This window comes from Dasypus novemcinctus, chromosome 17 (genome assembly GCF_030445035.2).
Source record: "Dasypus novemcinctus isolate mDasNov1 chromosome 17, mDasNov1.1.hap2, whole genome shotgun sequence".
Lineage (NCBI taxonomy): Eukaryota > Metazoa > Chordata > Mammalia > Cingulata > Dasypodidae > Dasypus > Dasypus novemcinctus.
Window position 1 is genome coordinate 32,048,865 of NC_080689.1, and position 14,413 is coordinate 32,063,277.

At 32.1% G+C, this 14,413-nt stretch overlaps 1 protein-coding gene across 2 annotated transcripts in view; it reads right to left on the minus strand.

Annotated features, from left to right (window-relative positions):
* LRPPRC (leucine rich pentatricopeptide repeat containing) overlaps nucleotides 1-14,413 on the minus strand; it is a 100,811-nt gene that overhangs the window by 39,595 nt on the left and 46,803 nt on the right. For both annotated transcript variants that reach the window (XM_071208794.1, XM_012524195.3), the window contains exons 17-25: nucleotides 12,711-12,817; nucleotides 12,424-12,501; nucleotides 12,046-12,078; nucleotides 11,685-11,798; nucleotides 10,622-10,752; nucleotides 9,984-10,069; nucleotides 8,390-8,597; nucleotides 665-789; nucleotides 66-172 (exon numbers count right to left, since the gene is read on the minus strand). In XM_071208794.1, coding sequence (XP_071064895.1) covers nucleotides 66-172; nucleotides 665-789; nucleotides 8,390-8,597; nucleotides 9,984-10,069; nucleotides 10,622-10,752; nucleotides 11,685-11,798; nucleotides 12,046-12,078; nucleotides 12,424-12,501; nucleotides 12,711-12,817 — 989 coding nt within the window. The remainder of the gene's footprint in view (nucleotides 1-65; nucleotides 173-664; nucleotides 790-8,389; nucleotides 8,598-9,983; nucleotides 10,070-10,621; nucleotides 10,753-11,684; nucleotides 11,799-12,045; nucleotides 12,079-12,423; nucleotides 12,502-12,710; nucleotides 12,818-14,413) is intronic.

The window sequence follows — 14,413 nt, forward strand, 5'->3', positions numbered from 1 at the left end:
TAAATGTATTCTAATTAAGAGTCTAAATAGCTGCACAATTAGAATACTGTAGTTAAAAATCACACCTCAATGATCTTCTTGGCCTCTTTGTAATTTCCTGTTTGTAGAAAGGCAAAGAAGAGATCATAGAGCATCGACATTTCACCTTGTTCTTGGCTTACAAAGTCTATCGCTAGAGAGGAAAGAAAAAAAGTGTCAGAAGAAAGAAAAACACATAGGAACACAGTATCAAAAAATTTATGAATATAAGAAAATAGTTTAAAAACAAATAATTTAACAATTTAAAAATTAAAGCTATATAACCAATTTTCTGTCATAGTCCTTAGCTAACAGGATACATTTATGGGCAATTAAGTACATAAGACTAGCTTCAAAGAGAACTGGTGGGAATAAGGGTGAAGAAATTCCTCATAAAGGGAAGTAGAGCACAAAAATACTAGAGGGGTCACTTTTCAAAATGACCAGCTATTAAAATCAAAGATACTTATAATATTTTTAAAAATCCCCTAACTTTCTCTTTTCAGTTCAGAAGTACAATGAAGTTTCTCTGTATGTGCCTGCCTTCCTGTTAAGTCTTTTTTTCACAGCAATAAATTAAGATCAAATAAGCAGGAGAGAGAAAAAAACAAACCCACCTACATTAAAATATCAGAAAGCAACTAACCTTTCTGAATTAGCTCAGTCTTGCCTTTCTCTATCAGTCTGCATAAGACATCATGTATTCTTGGTAATACTTTATACTTTTCATGGCAGTCAAGGGTGACTTCAAGAGCCGCAGGTAAATCATCCCTTGGAAACATAAAAAAAAAAACAATGAATAAAATAAATCTAATGTACTTTAGGCCTTCAGTAATGGTTTAGAAACATGTACACTGACCAATCAAACCATACACACTGAGCTTTATTTAAGGTAGAAAACCACAAAATCACATTGGAAATAAAATAACAGATGCAATTCTCATTTATAAATGTTCAGGGTACAGACACCAATGGCAGTCCAAAGAGATGACGGCATGCTCTGATTTTACTTTATTATAAACCTGATTTTATGTAATAAGTGGCTATAAGGATGCATTATTTCCCAAAGCATGGACTATTGTGAAATAAAAAGATACTTTCATTAAGTCATCATTTCTCAAACAAGAGTGAGCAAATATATTGTAGTGGGTACTTGAAGAGTACCGTTTCTCCTTTAACAGGAAAAATGACAGGAATGAAAAACAATGCTACAAAATACAAGACCTGAACTTCTTATATTTTTAATGTCATATTTTGTGTGATCTATGTATCTTTAAAAAACAAAAGATAATAAAAAAAAATGACATTAGGAAAAAAACAACAAGACCTGGGAAGATCTGCAGAGTGTAGAGTTTATTGATGCAATTCGACACAGTCTCCCTTTATTTTTAAATAGATGAGGAAACTGAGGCATCTAGATGTTGATTTAGGCTATTCAGGATATAGAGCAAGGCAATGGCACCAGGACCTGGACCTCCCCTTTCAGGTCAGGACATCTAGTTATACATTATGAAAAGTACTGTTGTTCAAATGAATATGGTGGTACTATGTGGAATAAGGAATTGGAGGATTTTTGAAAAGAGAGCTATGAACTGTATAAAGAGGCATGGCTAGAGACAGGGACCAAAGTACAACTGGTGAGAATCTTTATGGAGAAAAAAATATTTTTTCATGCCCCCAACAGTTTTCAAAAGGAAAAAAGTCTCTTTATTTTCTGCTAAAGCCCTAACATTTGTCTTTTATACAAATGTTATGTTGTCCTAGATTGAATTACTATTTTATCTAGATTAAGGTTTTAAGCTCTACTAAAAAGTAAAATACAATGAAGAAGTGTTAATTTTACTGCAGTAATACTGACATAGTGAAAATGAGCTTATCTTGATGGATCTCTACCTTATCCCCTTCCCAAGCCCTGTTTACAGTGCATCTTCTGGCACCCCACAGAGTCATTTGAATTTTTGTCATTTGGGGTGAAGACTAAATTACAGGTTAATTTCAAAACTGCAAGTAGATGTTGCAGGCTAGATTACTGTCATACAAGAGAAATGCTACAGTAGCTACCACATATGATATAAAGCTTTATATAATCAGTATTTTCCCTTGCTCTCAGACACAAGTTCCGTTAAAGCCTTTCTACAATTCCAGTTAATGGATAACTACTAAAACATTCTTAAGAGCAAAACTAACACATAACTAATTTTTCTGAAGCAATAAGATTTGCTTTTTTCAGATCAATTCCCAAACTGGAATAGTATTGCCTCAATTATATTTACCCTACATTAGGTCAGAGCTATCAATAAACGAATGAACAACTGTTCTGTCAATCAAAGAGATATGCTAATAGTCTTTGGTCTCCAAATATATGCTTCTGAAGACTATACTTGTTCAAAACAACAACAGAAAAAGACAAGATTAGTAAAACGGAAATAATTCATTTATTTGTTAGAATTTTAAGTACAAATGTTATTCCTCTCAGACTGCCAATAAAATTAGAACTCTATAATGAAACATGTCATACAAAATGTACTGATGATAGAACTGAACTAAATGACCACTCAATTCTCTTCAATCTCTATTATCTATATTCTGACTTGTAGTTGATCAAATCAATTTAAAGAGATAAAAATTTACATTCCTCACATAACTTTGTCATTACTAACGTTTCCTTTTATAATTTGAAAAGAAACATGGAGAAAGTATTATTTTAAAATTCACATTGCTTAAAGATGTCATATGACTTCTGGATTCCACTCCAATTGGTAAGTAGCTCAAGGGAGCAATGTGATACATTTCCAGAAGTAATGAAAAATAGACAATCACTATGGCTGAACTCAAGGAACACAGGGTTCTCTCCTAGTTTCAATACTGTGAAGTTGCATGAATTTGAGCTTTTAGTTAGGTTCATCTACTGAAATATGTTTGACATCCACAGAGAAAATCATCAGTGATTTGGTAAAAGGGCAAAAATAGTGAAAATACCAATTTTATTAAGCAGGATACAATCAGTAAGAGCAGCAAAATAATCAAAAGGAGAAATGTGGAAACCCCTTTATACCCAAAATACAGGACAACAGTTTTACCAAACATTGCGCTTTCTAGCGTCTATAACATAAAGTGGTTGTGATTTTTTTCAATACTTTAAAACACTAGAACTAATTTTAAAATCTTACTCTAAACTATCAGTAATTTTCTGAAGAAATCTTGTTGCTAACATTAATTCTGGATTCAAAATTTTGATGCCATGCTTATTTCAGTATATACACATATTTCTAAAGCTTTATTCACAAATGGGTTACAAATTTTTAAAAATTTACTCCTGTTATTCACCATTATTCACATGCCTCAAATAACACTAAAAGAAAAGCAGTTCTACAACATATTACTGTCTCTAAAAAAAAAACAACTATATATATGAAAAGCCAGACCCCACCAAAAAAACATTTCAATGGAAAACAAAATAATTTGCATGAATAAAACTATATATACTAATAAAATTTTTTAAAAATTCTGATTGACACAAGTTTACTTAAATAAGCTTTACCAAATTTTTGTAAGCCTACCAAAAAAAAAAAAAAAAAAAAGCAGAATGGGGGAAAAAATTTTCCAAATTTCAAAGAAACAAACAAAAAATATATATATGCACACACATACATGCATACACACACACCCAGTCCAGTAAGTAATTTGAACACTTAAAATTGAAGTTCCATTTAGTAACTTGAATGTACTTACTTGGTTCACCTCAAAATTCATTCTAGAATCTATAATTCCTGTTTTAAGGGAACATTACTAACTATCATCTCTCAGTATTACCTGAAGAACATCCAAAAAGGCAAACTTGAAGCACAAATGGCACATCTGATGTTACCTCTTGTTTTAGTAAATCCTTATGAAATTCAAGTATGCTATAGTGTCACTGACAGAAAAAAACTAGGTAAGCTTATTGGACATACATTTAGGTGTTGTATCCACCTATCATGAAAATAGCTACTTAAAGGTACCTGGAAAAAAGCTCATGTATTTCTCAATACAACTAACTAAAAATGACTCAGGAGTTGCGTATGATCTCAAATTGTTAAAAACAAGATGAACCATGACAAGTATCTATTCACCGTATCAGCAGCTTTAAACTTAGTCTCCTTACTTACGGCAAATAACATTACAATCCAGGGAGCATACTTAATGTAAACAACATAAAAGACAAATATTGATTTTTAATTGGAATAAAGTGCTTCAACATTTTGCATGAAGTGTTAGTGAAGTGGCAATTTACCTAAAGAGCTTAGTGACTGAAAGGCTCTCACATCTGAAATCACTAAGAGAAAAGAAGGGCTTTGGAGTGGCAAAAAAAAGTTTAAAACCAGAAGGGGAAAAACCCTCAATACCCTAAAATAAAATGATTCTATAAATCTTAAGCAGATGTTCAGTATGGGAAGAAATCAATTCAGGAGAAAGCATCATCCTCATAAAATTTATTTTGTTGAGAAAACCAGCCCTTGATAGAGCCACATGGTTTTTTTTTTTTTGTTCATCATCTATAAATGAGAAGTCTTCAAGGAGACTGGTGTTGCAATTACAACTAATCCTCCCCAAAAAATTAACTGTGTTGAAGGCTTTGTAATTTCCCTAGGTACAATTTAGCTGTCACTTACTTTAAAATTTACTCAAACATGCGTTCGGAACAGCACTAACTTCACATGTCAAGTGCTTTCCAGCCAATTGAGTCTAAACTGGAAGTCGGTGTTAAACAACTGAATGATTAGACAAGATAGCTCATTTCCCTGCTCTTTTGTTCAGAATAAAATGCCACATTTACATTATCAGGCTCAACAGGATTTTCTGACAGAGGGAGAAAAAACCCTACTGAACACTGTCCGTACTAAGCACATGAAGCCTGTCATTTACCAATCATCCTTCAAAAAGCAATAGTCATGAATGTAACTTAATTACGACCCAATGATCCTTGACGAAAAATCATCTTATCACTGTCCTGTCCCCCTAGGGCAAATGAACCACTTTTGTCCTTTGGCATTGATGATGCTAAATTCTTAATTGCAATAATGGAGTAAAAGAGCCAAACCTCCTTAATTTCCTTTCAGCACCTAAAGAGTTTTACTCTAGAAGGCAAGCATGCCCATAAAAAATAAAAGTATCCAGTACAAATGAAGATGCTAAAATTGAAGGAGAGGTATGACAGAATAGCCAGCATTTTAAAAAGGATATATACCATTTATGTAAAACATTGAAGGGTTACAGTGAGTTTTTAAACTTACACTGTTAAAGGTCATCTTAAAAAATTATAACCTCTATAAAGAACTCAAGTTTAATTTAGCAAGAGTTCTGGAAGGATTATATACAAAGTCCATGATGCACTTAAATGAAATGCATATGTGTACATACAGATTATAGCACAAATCAGCACAGAAGAGTCCTTAATGGAAAGCAGAAATTAAAACTGCTTTGATCATTTGCACCAATATAAACTAAATAGCTTCAGATATTTTCCATATGCAATGGAACCAAAATGGGTCAGCTATAAAATAAGTAAACCTGAAACTGCATCACAGAAATTTTTATGCTTTTAAATTTGACAGCCCAGATTTTATTAATTTCACTTCCTTTACCATAAAGATTAATCAAAATCTCTTTTAACCTATTTTTAAAGGATTTTTTTCTTCCTTAATATGGAGGATACATGTCATCTCCCTGAATTAGGCCTGGTTTCAATAAAAGAAAGAAATTAAAAAATAAAGTAGTTGTAAAATAAAATACTTAAAATAACAATCATTTGGAGTACATTTAGACACATGGTTTGAAGAACAATCTACTGTAAATGAAACACAAAGTTATTTTGTTCAACTCTGAAAATTTTTCTGTTTAATGCAATTATTATTAAAATATATAGAAACAGATTAGTTTACCAACTTTATAATTTTGCAAATCCATGACAAACAAAAACAAAATGCATTATCTCCATACCAAGAGATTTGTTTAAAACATTATCCAAGTAACACAAACTGAGAGTATTAATTTCTCCTGTATTTTACCCAGTGCTGAAAAAGTCAGTTCAAAATTAAGATCCACTGACTCCTCACGCTTATCTTTATAAGGAACTCGATGTCATGGATTTGTTTCAGAATTACAATATGTAAGGGATATCATCCTTTTTTGCAATGACATTCCAATAGGAAGCTTGCCTTTGAATAATAGGATGAAGATTTTGTATAATGTCTGAAATGTTTTTCATAATTTTATCTCATGTTTGAATAAATAAAGTTTATTCCCCAGATGAAGTCATACATCCTGGGGTCAATTATATATTACTAAAGATTAAAAATATTTAATCAAATCAAATTCATGCAGACTTTTTGGTAGGTTTGTGCAGTTAATCCTAGTAACTAAAGTACTTGTCATGATTCTGCATTAATTTGGTATCTCCCACCACTTGGCACAATCGAAATCACAGTGAATTACAATTATAGCACAACTGAGAAAGTTTCAAAGTCAATTTTTATCCTACCTAGTAGGAGGACCACTAATTTTATAAATATGAAATTAACTTTATCTCTTTTTTATTATTTTCATGACTCTAAAACAGTCAAGAAGGCCTTTTTATTATTATAGATGAAACTGAAAGATCTTGTTACAGGAGATGCCTCTGCAAAGCAAAGATAGCAAAAAAAAAAAAGTGGGCAAATAAAAACAGAAGGAAATAATTTCTGTATGTATCTGCAAGTATTAAGAAACCATAAAAGATCATGATTCAGATTTGTTTAGCCCAATTAACAGGAACAGCCAATTTTTACTGAAATATACAAATATCTGAATGTACTATATAATCCAGTGGGAATACTGTATAATCCAGAGGGAAACACAGAGCAATCAATTATGTTATCCTATAGCATCTGAAGTCTATGTTATCTCCACTTTCATTTGGGTAAGCTCTCCCTGGTTCATCAGCCCCATCTGCAGACCTCTTTAGGAAAATTTTTACGTCTTCTCTATCTTCAAAGCATTTCTATTTGTAAGATGCCTTTCTACCCTGGCCTCGTTTTCACTGTTAATTATTTTATTCTTGCCCAGCAGAGGAGGAGGGCCTAATTCTTCTGGGCACTGGGCCCATTTCTTTCAAATCCCTATGCAGAACTCCACATGCAATTTGCAGAGATGGGTCTTTTAAACAATCAAAAAAATTCTAGTGGGAAGCATATTAATTATAGGATTTCTATATAAAGTTAGCTGTGAATATGAGAACGCAGTAACACAGTAATTGTCTGAATCACTATTTCTTTAAAGGTATGTAATGCTGAGATTGTGGAGGATTTAGCCATAACCTTCTTTTTAATTGGATGGCACAGGAATTATTTCATAAAACATATATGTATATATGCATGTAAACATACATTTCCTAACACAGAACTAGTAAAAGATGATTTTTAGTCTACATTTTTTATTCAATACAGAACCATTCATAATATTCAATTACCTATATCCTTTAATAAATAAAGAAAAATGGTTAGATATTTAGGAAAATATGACAACCATTAAGATATATCTTTTGCTTTTCTCCTGTCACTGCAAGGGAAACATTTATACTAAAATCAGAAAATCCCATTCACAAAATGAGCAGATTACAAATTGCATTAAGCCATGGAAAAGATGACAAAGAGGTAAGAAATAGGAAATTAAAAATAAAAACAGAAAACAAAAAAAAAAGACAAAACAGGAAAAAAGATAAAGTATGCTTAATCATCTTACTAAAATGTTTCACTCGTTACAATAGAATAGTTTGGTTTTAAGATTTGCATTGCAAATAATACTTGAAAATGGGCACCAATGTCAGCATTTGGAATGAAAAAAATTTCAATTAATCTTGCCTTATCAACAAAATTTTTCTTCCCATAATGCAGAGACATCTTCTAAAACAGCTATGAAACCTAGAATAACTATATTGGAATTTGTAATTAAAATAAAATATCACATGGAGAAAGAAGCACTGAAGAGATACTTCTACAGTATTACCTGAATAACAGTCAGGATACATAACTAAAAGCCCCCAGGGGGCATCTTCCTTATACTTATAAATCATTAAGACTTATAAGGCCCAAAACTGGGAAAAGCTAGACTTAATTTCATGGAACATGATCATATGCCCCAGCAAAAAATCACCAGATCATTTCATCGGGAAGCAGGCCCAGGACCAGGGCTGACGGAGATTTTACAGGTTACTAGTCTACATAAGTCCTCTTACTTGGTGGCAAAAAACCAAAGGCTTCCACATTGCAAAGAGCATTTACAAAGTAGAACCCCAAAATGATCAGATTCATTCTTTTAATGCCAATATTAAAAATTTAAAATTCAATTAACTTACTTTTCCAGATAAAGAGTGACCAATGGGGAGCTTAGATTGGTGGATGGTTTCGCTAACCCTAGAGTCAGAATGGCTTCATGCAACTGTTTTACTGTTTCAACTTCACCTCTTAAGGCTGCACCATTTAGGATGTGGAAAAAGGATGAGACTGTTGAATCTTTGATAAGAACATCCTTCTCTTTCATCTCCTTTAGAATGTTAACAGCATCTACAATGAAGTAACACAAAAGACCCTTAGGTAATTTCATGGAGGGAAAACAAACTGCTATTAAAATAGCATTTCAAGCCCAGCAGGAATGTAAATTCTAGTGTATAATGCCGATTTCAAGTTAATTACTACTTGCATTTCTAAACGAGACTACAATTATAAATCCACAATAGCATGGTTTTATCATTTCCCTGCAAATTTGACTACAAATTATAGATAGGGACTGTGTGCCCACTTTGCACCACATAACCCTGCACCGTCTGCCCCATAGCTGAAAGATCCTCCTAAATGGATGCTTTTATCGTTCAGTGCTAACATCTGCTAAATCACACCATTGTTTCTCCAGCAGATGGCTTGTCAGAAGGCCAGATAATAAAGATGTGTTTACACTGTATATACAGCCAGACTAATGGTCTGATACCGATAGGGCCTGTTTGCTATGTCGATACTAATTAGCCAAGCAGAGCCAATGAAAGCTTTCCAAAAGACTGCATGTTAATACATTAGGTTCATTAAGCTTCATTAGGAAGGCAGAAACAAACATTTTAGTATATGGAATAAGTGCATTTTTATAATGCTGTTCTTAATTATCGCACAGACAAAATGTTTTGACCACTTTACAATAAGTGACTTTAAAAAAAAAGGGAGGCTTTTCCTTATAGAGCTATCTGTAACAAAAAGGCTTTCTATGGAAAAAAATCAATATTCAAATAAATATTTTCCCCATACATGTTCCACTATAATAAAATTAAAATAGTCTTCTCTAGAAAGAAAGAGAAGAGGGGAAGGCTAAAAAGGAAGTTTCAAAATGGAGCCAAATCACAAAGAAACAAGCAAATAGTAAAAACACATCATCAAGTATAATTAATATTAGGTTTAGCATCATTACAAGAAAATTAAAAACAAAGCAAATCAGCTATATAATTAGTTACGCTTTCTCCACAAACACCTAGACTAAAAACTTATTAAAGTATACATTTTGTTAATGTCATTAAAAGTCTGCAAGATCCAGATTCTTATAAGGTTATGTTTATAGGCTTTATGTTTGGCCTTCAGACCTTCTTAAGGGAAAACAAAGCCATTAGTCCAGGCACATAAGCAAATTGTGCCGTAAGTCATGATCTTCAAACTCAAACCAAACAGCAATGCTAATAAAAACTAGCGGCAGAAATGCAAAAAGCACTGAGCTGTGCAAATGTAAATGACAAGCTTGCCAATCCATTAAAACTAATGGCCTACACTGTCCACGCAACTCTGGTTGGATTCACATGCAAATTTGTATGCAAAGTGTTCAAGCACTTTGCAGAACATGATATACCATTAATATCAATTCACATGTTATTTCAGTGGCAAGATCATATATTTCCTTGATATGCCAAAGCTTACCTTGGAGCTTGCCATGCCTTCCCAATACTTTTACAAGGTCTACATACTTGCTGGTGTCAAGGACAGCAGATGAATCTAAACGGTCTCTAAAATTAAAGCCATGTTTATATTATGTTAAAAGTCAATTAACTATAAAAAAGACTTCAGTACTCATTTTATCACTTTTCACAAACTATCAGAAGGTCTTAATTGTTATTGGCATTGGCCCCCACACTTAGGTTGAGATTTCTTATTGAAACCATATACAAATTCACATGTAATTAGATGCAAAGTGACAAAAAAAATAAAAACCTAACATTTACATACATACTGTACCACTCTATCTGCAAACAACACTAATTGGCGTACTGAAGAAGTTACCTGGCTTCAGATGATTCTAACATCATCATGAATACTGACCTATCAAAAGACCAACTTTAATACATAGTTATATAACAAGTGTGTGTACATGAGCTTTGGCTTTAAGGACTGGAAGTTTGAAAACAAATCATAATTTTACAAAATTTCAAAAACATTAAGAACAAAATGATTTTTAAAAATTATATTATGTAAGACAGTAAATAATCAATCTACTTGATCCATCAAGGACTATGTATATCATATAAATAAACGATCTGTTTCAGTGCCAGGGTACTCACAATTCCTGTTTCAGATTCCATGCATCTTCTGCATTACCATGTCGACAGCACAACTTTATTAAAGCTGCATAGCCACTGACAACCATGTCTGATTCATATTTTGCTTTTAATTCAAGGGCTTTTTCCATATTCTAAAATGAAGGATAAAAGAAAAAAAAAAACAGGTAGGAAGAAATGAATGAATATGAATATAAACAATAAAAACGTCAAATTTAGTTTTAATTGTCAGTATTTTTAGAAAAAGTTCATAGTACTGATTTGTTACTAGTAATGCAAAATAGGCCATATTTTGCAAAATTTGATGTGTTAGTTTTATGTATTATATTTTTTTAAAATAGACTTCCACATGAAATATTTGCCAAGTCAGCCTCTCCTCACAGTCCAATCTCTATATGCAGAAATGCATACCATTTCAAAGTTCCTCAATCTACTTTAAAAGTCAAGTAATACGAAGAAATATTTTAGAATTCAGTAGTACTGTGATATAATCTTAAAGTCAGTCATATTTTTTTGTAAAACCACAGGCCAATCATATTGAACTAGAAACTGAAAAAAAAAAATCCAGTGATATCCCACAAATTGCAGACATGCACTAAAACAAACACAAAGTACAGCTGGACGCCTGCTGAAAAAAGGCAAGAGACCCTTTATCTCAGAGAGCTTTTTTTCCAGCAGGAAAATAGAATTTCAATCCCTGCATTAACAATCTAGTAATATTTGACTTGCAAATGACTACTGAATGTATCAGTTGCTTGACAATCTAGATATAAGAGACCGGAGCCATGGCTTGAAAGGACATTTGGCATGTATGATAAACCTATCACGGCTGTTACTATCATTCACTTTGCAGATTATCGTAAACAAACTAGAGCAACCCGAAAACATGCCATTCAAGGTGTAGCTGAAATTAGTTAACCTTTCATTTAATTGTATCCTTCACAGGCATGACTTACAATAATCAATGGTAAAAATCACAAATATTATATTTGGTTCTCACTTACCATTATCTATAAAGAATTTTAAAGCAAAATAGCAATATTTGACATATTTAAATAAATGTTACCTCTTCTGAACAAAGGGCTACTATGAGTTGCTTTAGGACATCTCGTATAGGTTGATTTTCAGCTTTAAGTTTGTTAAGTTTAGCCTCTAAATCAGATGATTTCTGTTGCAAAGTCTATCAGAAATGGAAAAAAAAAAGAAGAGAAGAAATTTACTACTAAAAGAACATGTACTCCTTTGTCCCTGACCTTCCCTGCTACTTTCATAAATGTAATAAATGCTGTCAAGGATGCAAATGTCTTAAGATATACTGATTTTCCTGATGGAGGTAAACAAGGTGATTTAAGGTAAAGGCTATGGTCTAGAATTTTCATTAAATGTGGTGAAAACAGCATGTAGAATCTACTAAAAAGCCTACTTACTTTTTGAGAGTCTTCAAGCAAAATATTAACGTCCTAAAATTGGGATTTAAATTAGCACAGAATTAGAAAACACATGGGAAAACATAATAGCAAATGTCAAATAGACACTCTAAAACTCACTACAATTTTTCTATCATTTCAAAATATATTACAGAAATTCTGATTATGCTTTATAAACCATTATAATCAATAGTTTAAATGTATGCCTCAATATATATATAGTATTTTTCAATGATCAATGAAGAGCCTTGTTTTCATGGTTATTTAAAGACCTGTGTTGTTGTTGTTTGGCCAAAAGTGTCATAGTTAAATAAAATTTTAACATGTTAATTAAATAAATTAAGCATTTTAAAAAGTTGATTACTATTTCATACACACCTTAATCAATTCAGGAACGTGATAGCTATCCAGTAGATTACGAATGCCTTTGTAGATATTTTGAGAAATTTTAACATTCTGTATTAAGAGAAAGGAAGAAAAAACCCTGAGTTTTAGACAACTAAACTGAAATTTGTCTAAAAGAAATTATCTCAGACATAATTTAAGTCTCCAACTCTTGCATGTCATTGAGAAGTGGTCTGGTTGTACTTAAAAGCAGCAATTTCAAATCTAATAGATACATGTCAGGCAGGACAGGCATTATACAGCAAAAAATGAAATGGTACCATATCCTTCAGCTGATGGAAGTATTGTCTCAAACACTTCTCCTTGGCCTGTACCTCTGAGGCACTCATGCTGCCAATCAAGTTATAAAGAAAATAGCCAACAGTTTCTGTGGAAAAAAAAAACAAGAGAAAGCATTCCACTAAAATTACTGAGACTGTCATGTTATCAAGATTAATTTATAAGAAATCATTTTGGTGTGAGATGTCACCCTGATGAGAGGCTCTGAAATGGCAACAATGATCACTGAGGCATAGAGATTATGTGGTCTGGGAGCACATATCTAACTGGTGAGTGAAAGGAATATTAATTATTTTCAGTCCGAGTGACAGCTTTTCAGTACTGAATCTTTCTTCAAACTATTTTTTTCCACCACTCTGTGACAGAACTGGTCCTGCTTAAGGCTTTACTCCTTTCCTGTCCATATTGCTAGTGAGAACAAATGTCCTATACACATTTCTAGACAAATTTTTCTGTGAACAGTTCTTTAGAGTAACACATAAAATTAGAAAGGATTGCTAAATGTTGTATAGAAAGTTAAATAATTTTAATAAGCAGATACTGGTAATCCTGTGGAAAGCTGCCTATTAGCCAGTGAAAAACCAAGATTAACAAATATGTTTTATAACAACAGTAGTTTCCTATGTATTCAAGTATAAAATGTATAGGGATCTGTATTAATACTTAGGAGAGAAAATTTGAACTTTCAAGAAGGGTACCTCCTTGCAGAAAACCATATATTCAAAGGCTTTATTTTATTTAAAAAAAAAAAACAGGAAAAAAATTAAATATCAAAATAATGATTTTGGAATAATAAATGATATTTAAGTGGGACAAACCCACAAGACCTCCTTACTACTTTAATGTTTAAAATTAACTACACCCTGGACAACATTAAACAGTTAAGAATTACTAATTTTTAAGCCTATTTCCATAGGTGCTATAAGGACCATTTATTTAGTATCTGAAAAGAAAGACTTGAAACTCTTTCTAAAACAGCACTATATATATGGCTCTCATACATCACCCCACCACAAATACCTCACATTTTTGTGAATCATTTGTAACAAACTATGGTCACAATTTTTACTATAAATACTTATTGTGCATGTGTGTTCATGCATGAATGATATACTTCAATAAATTATTTTTAAAATGAAAAAGAAAAAAGCAATTACAATGAACCAAACATCTCATGGGTCACAAAATGTTATGGTTAACAACATAAACATTTATAACCCAATGCTTACATTGTACAGAGGTTCTATTTGGGTTGATAGAAAAGTTTTGGTAATAGATTGCGGTGATGGTAGCACAACATTCATGAACATAATTATAATTAACAGTTCTGAATTATCTGAATGTGAATAAAAAGGGAAATTTTAGGTTGTATATATGATACTACAATAAAAACTTTTGGGGAAAAAAAGCAAAAACCATAGGACTGTAAAACATAAACAGGGAAACTGTAAACCACGGATAATAGTGCCATTATGAAAATGTTCTTTCATAAGTTGTAATGCAAGGTATTATTAATAGGGAGGTATATGGGAACTTGGTATTTTATGCATGATTTTTCTGTAAATCAATAACTCATCTAATCAAAACCAAACATCTCATAGATCACAAAATGTTGTGGCTATCAACATAAAGATTTATAACCAAATATTTTCAAATTTCACTTTCAAAATGAAAGTGTTGGGAA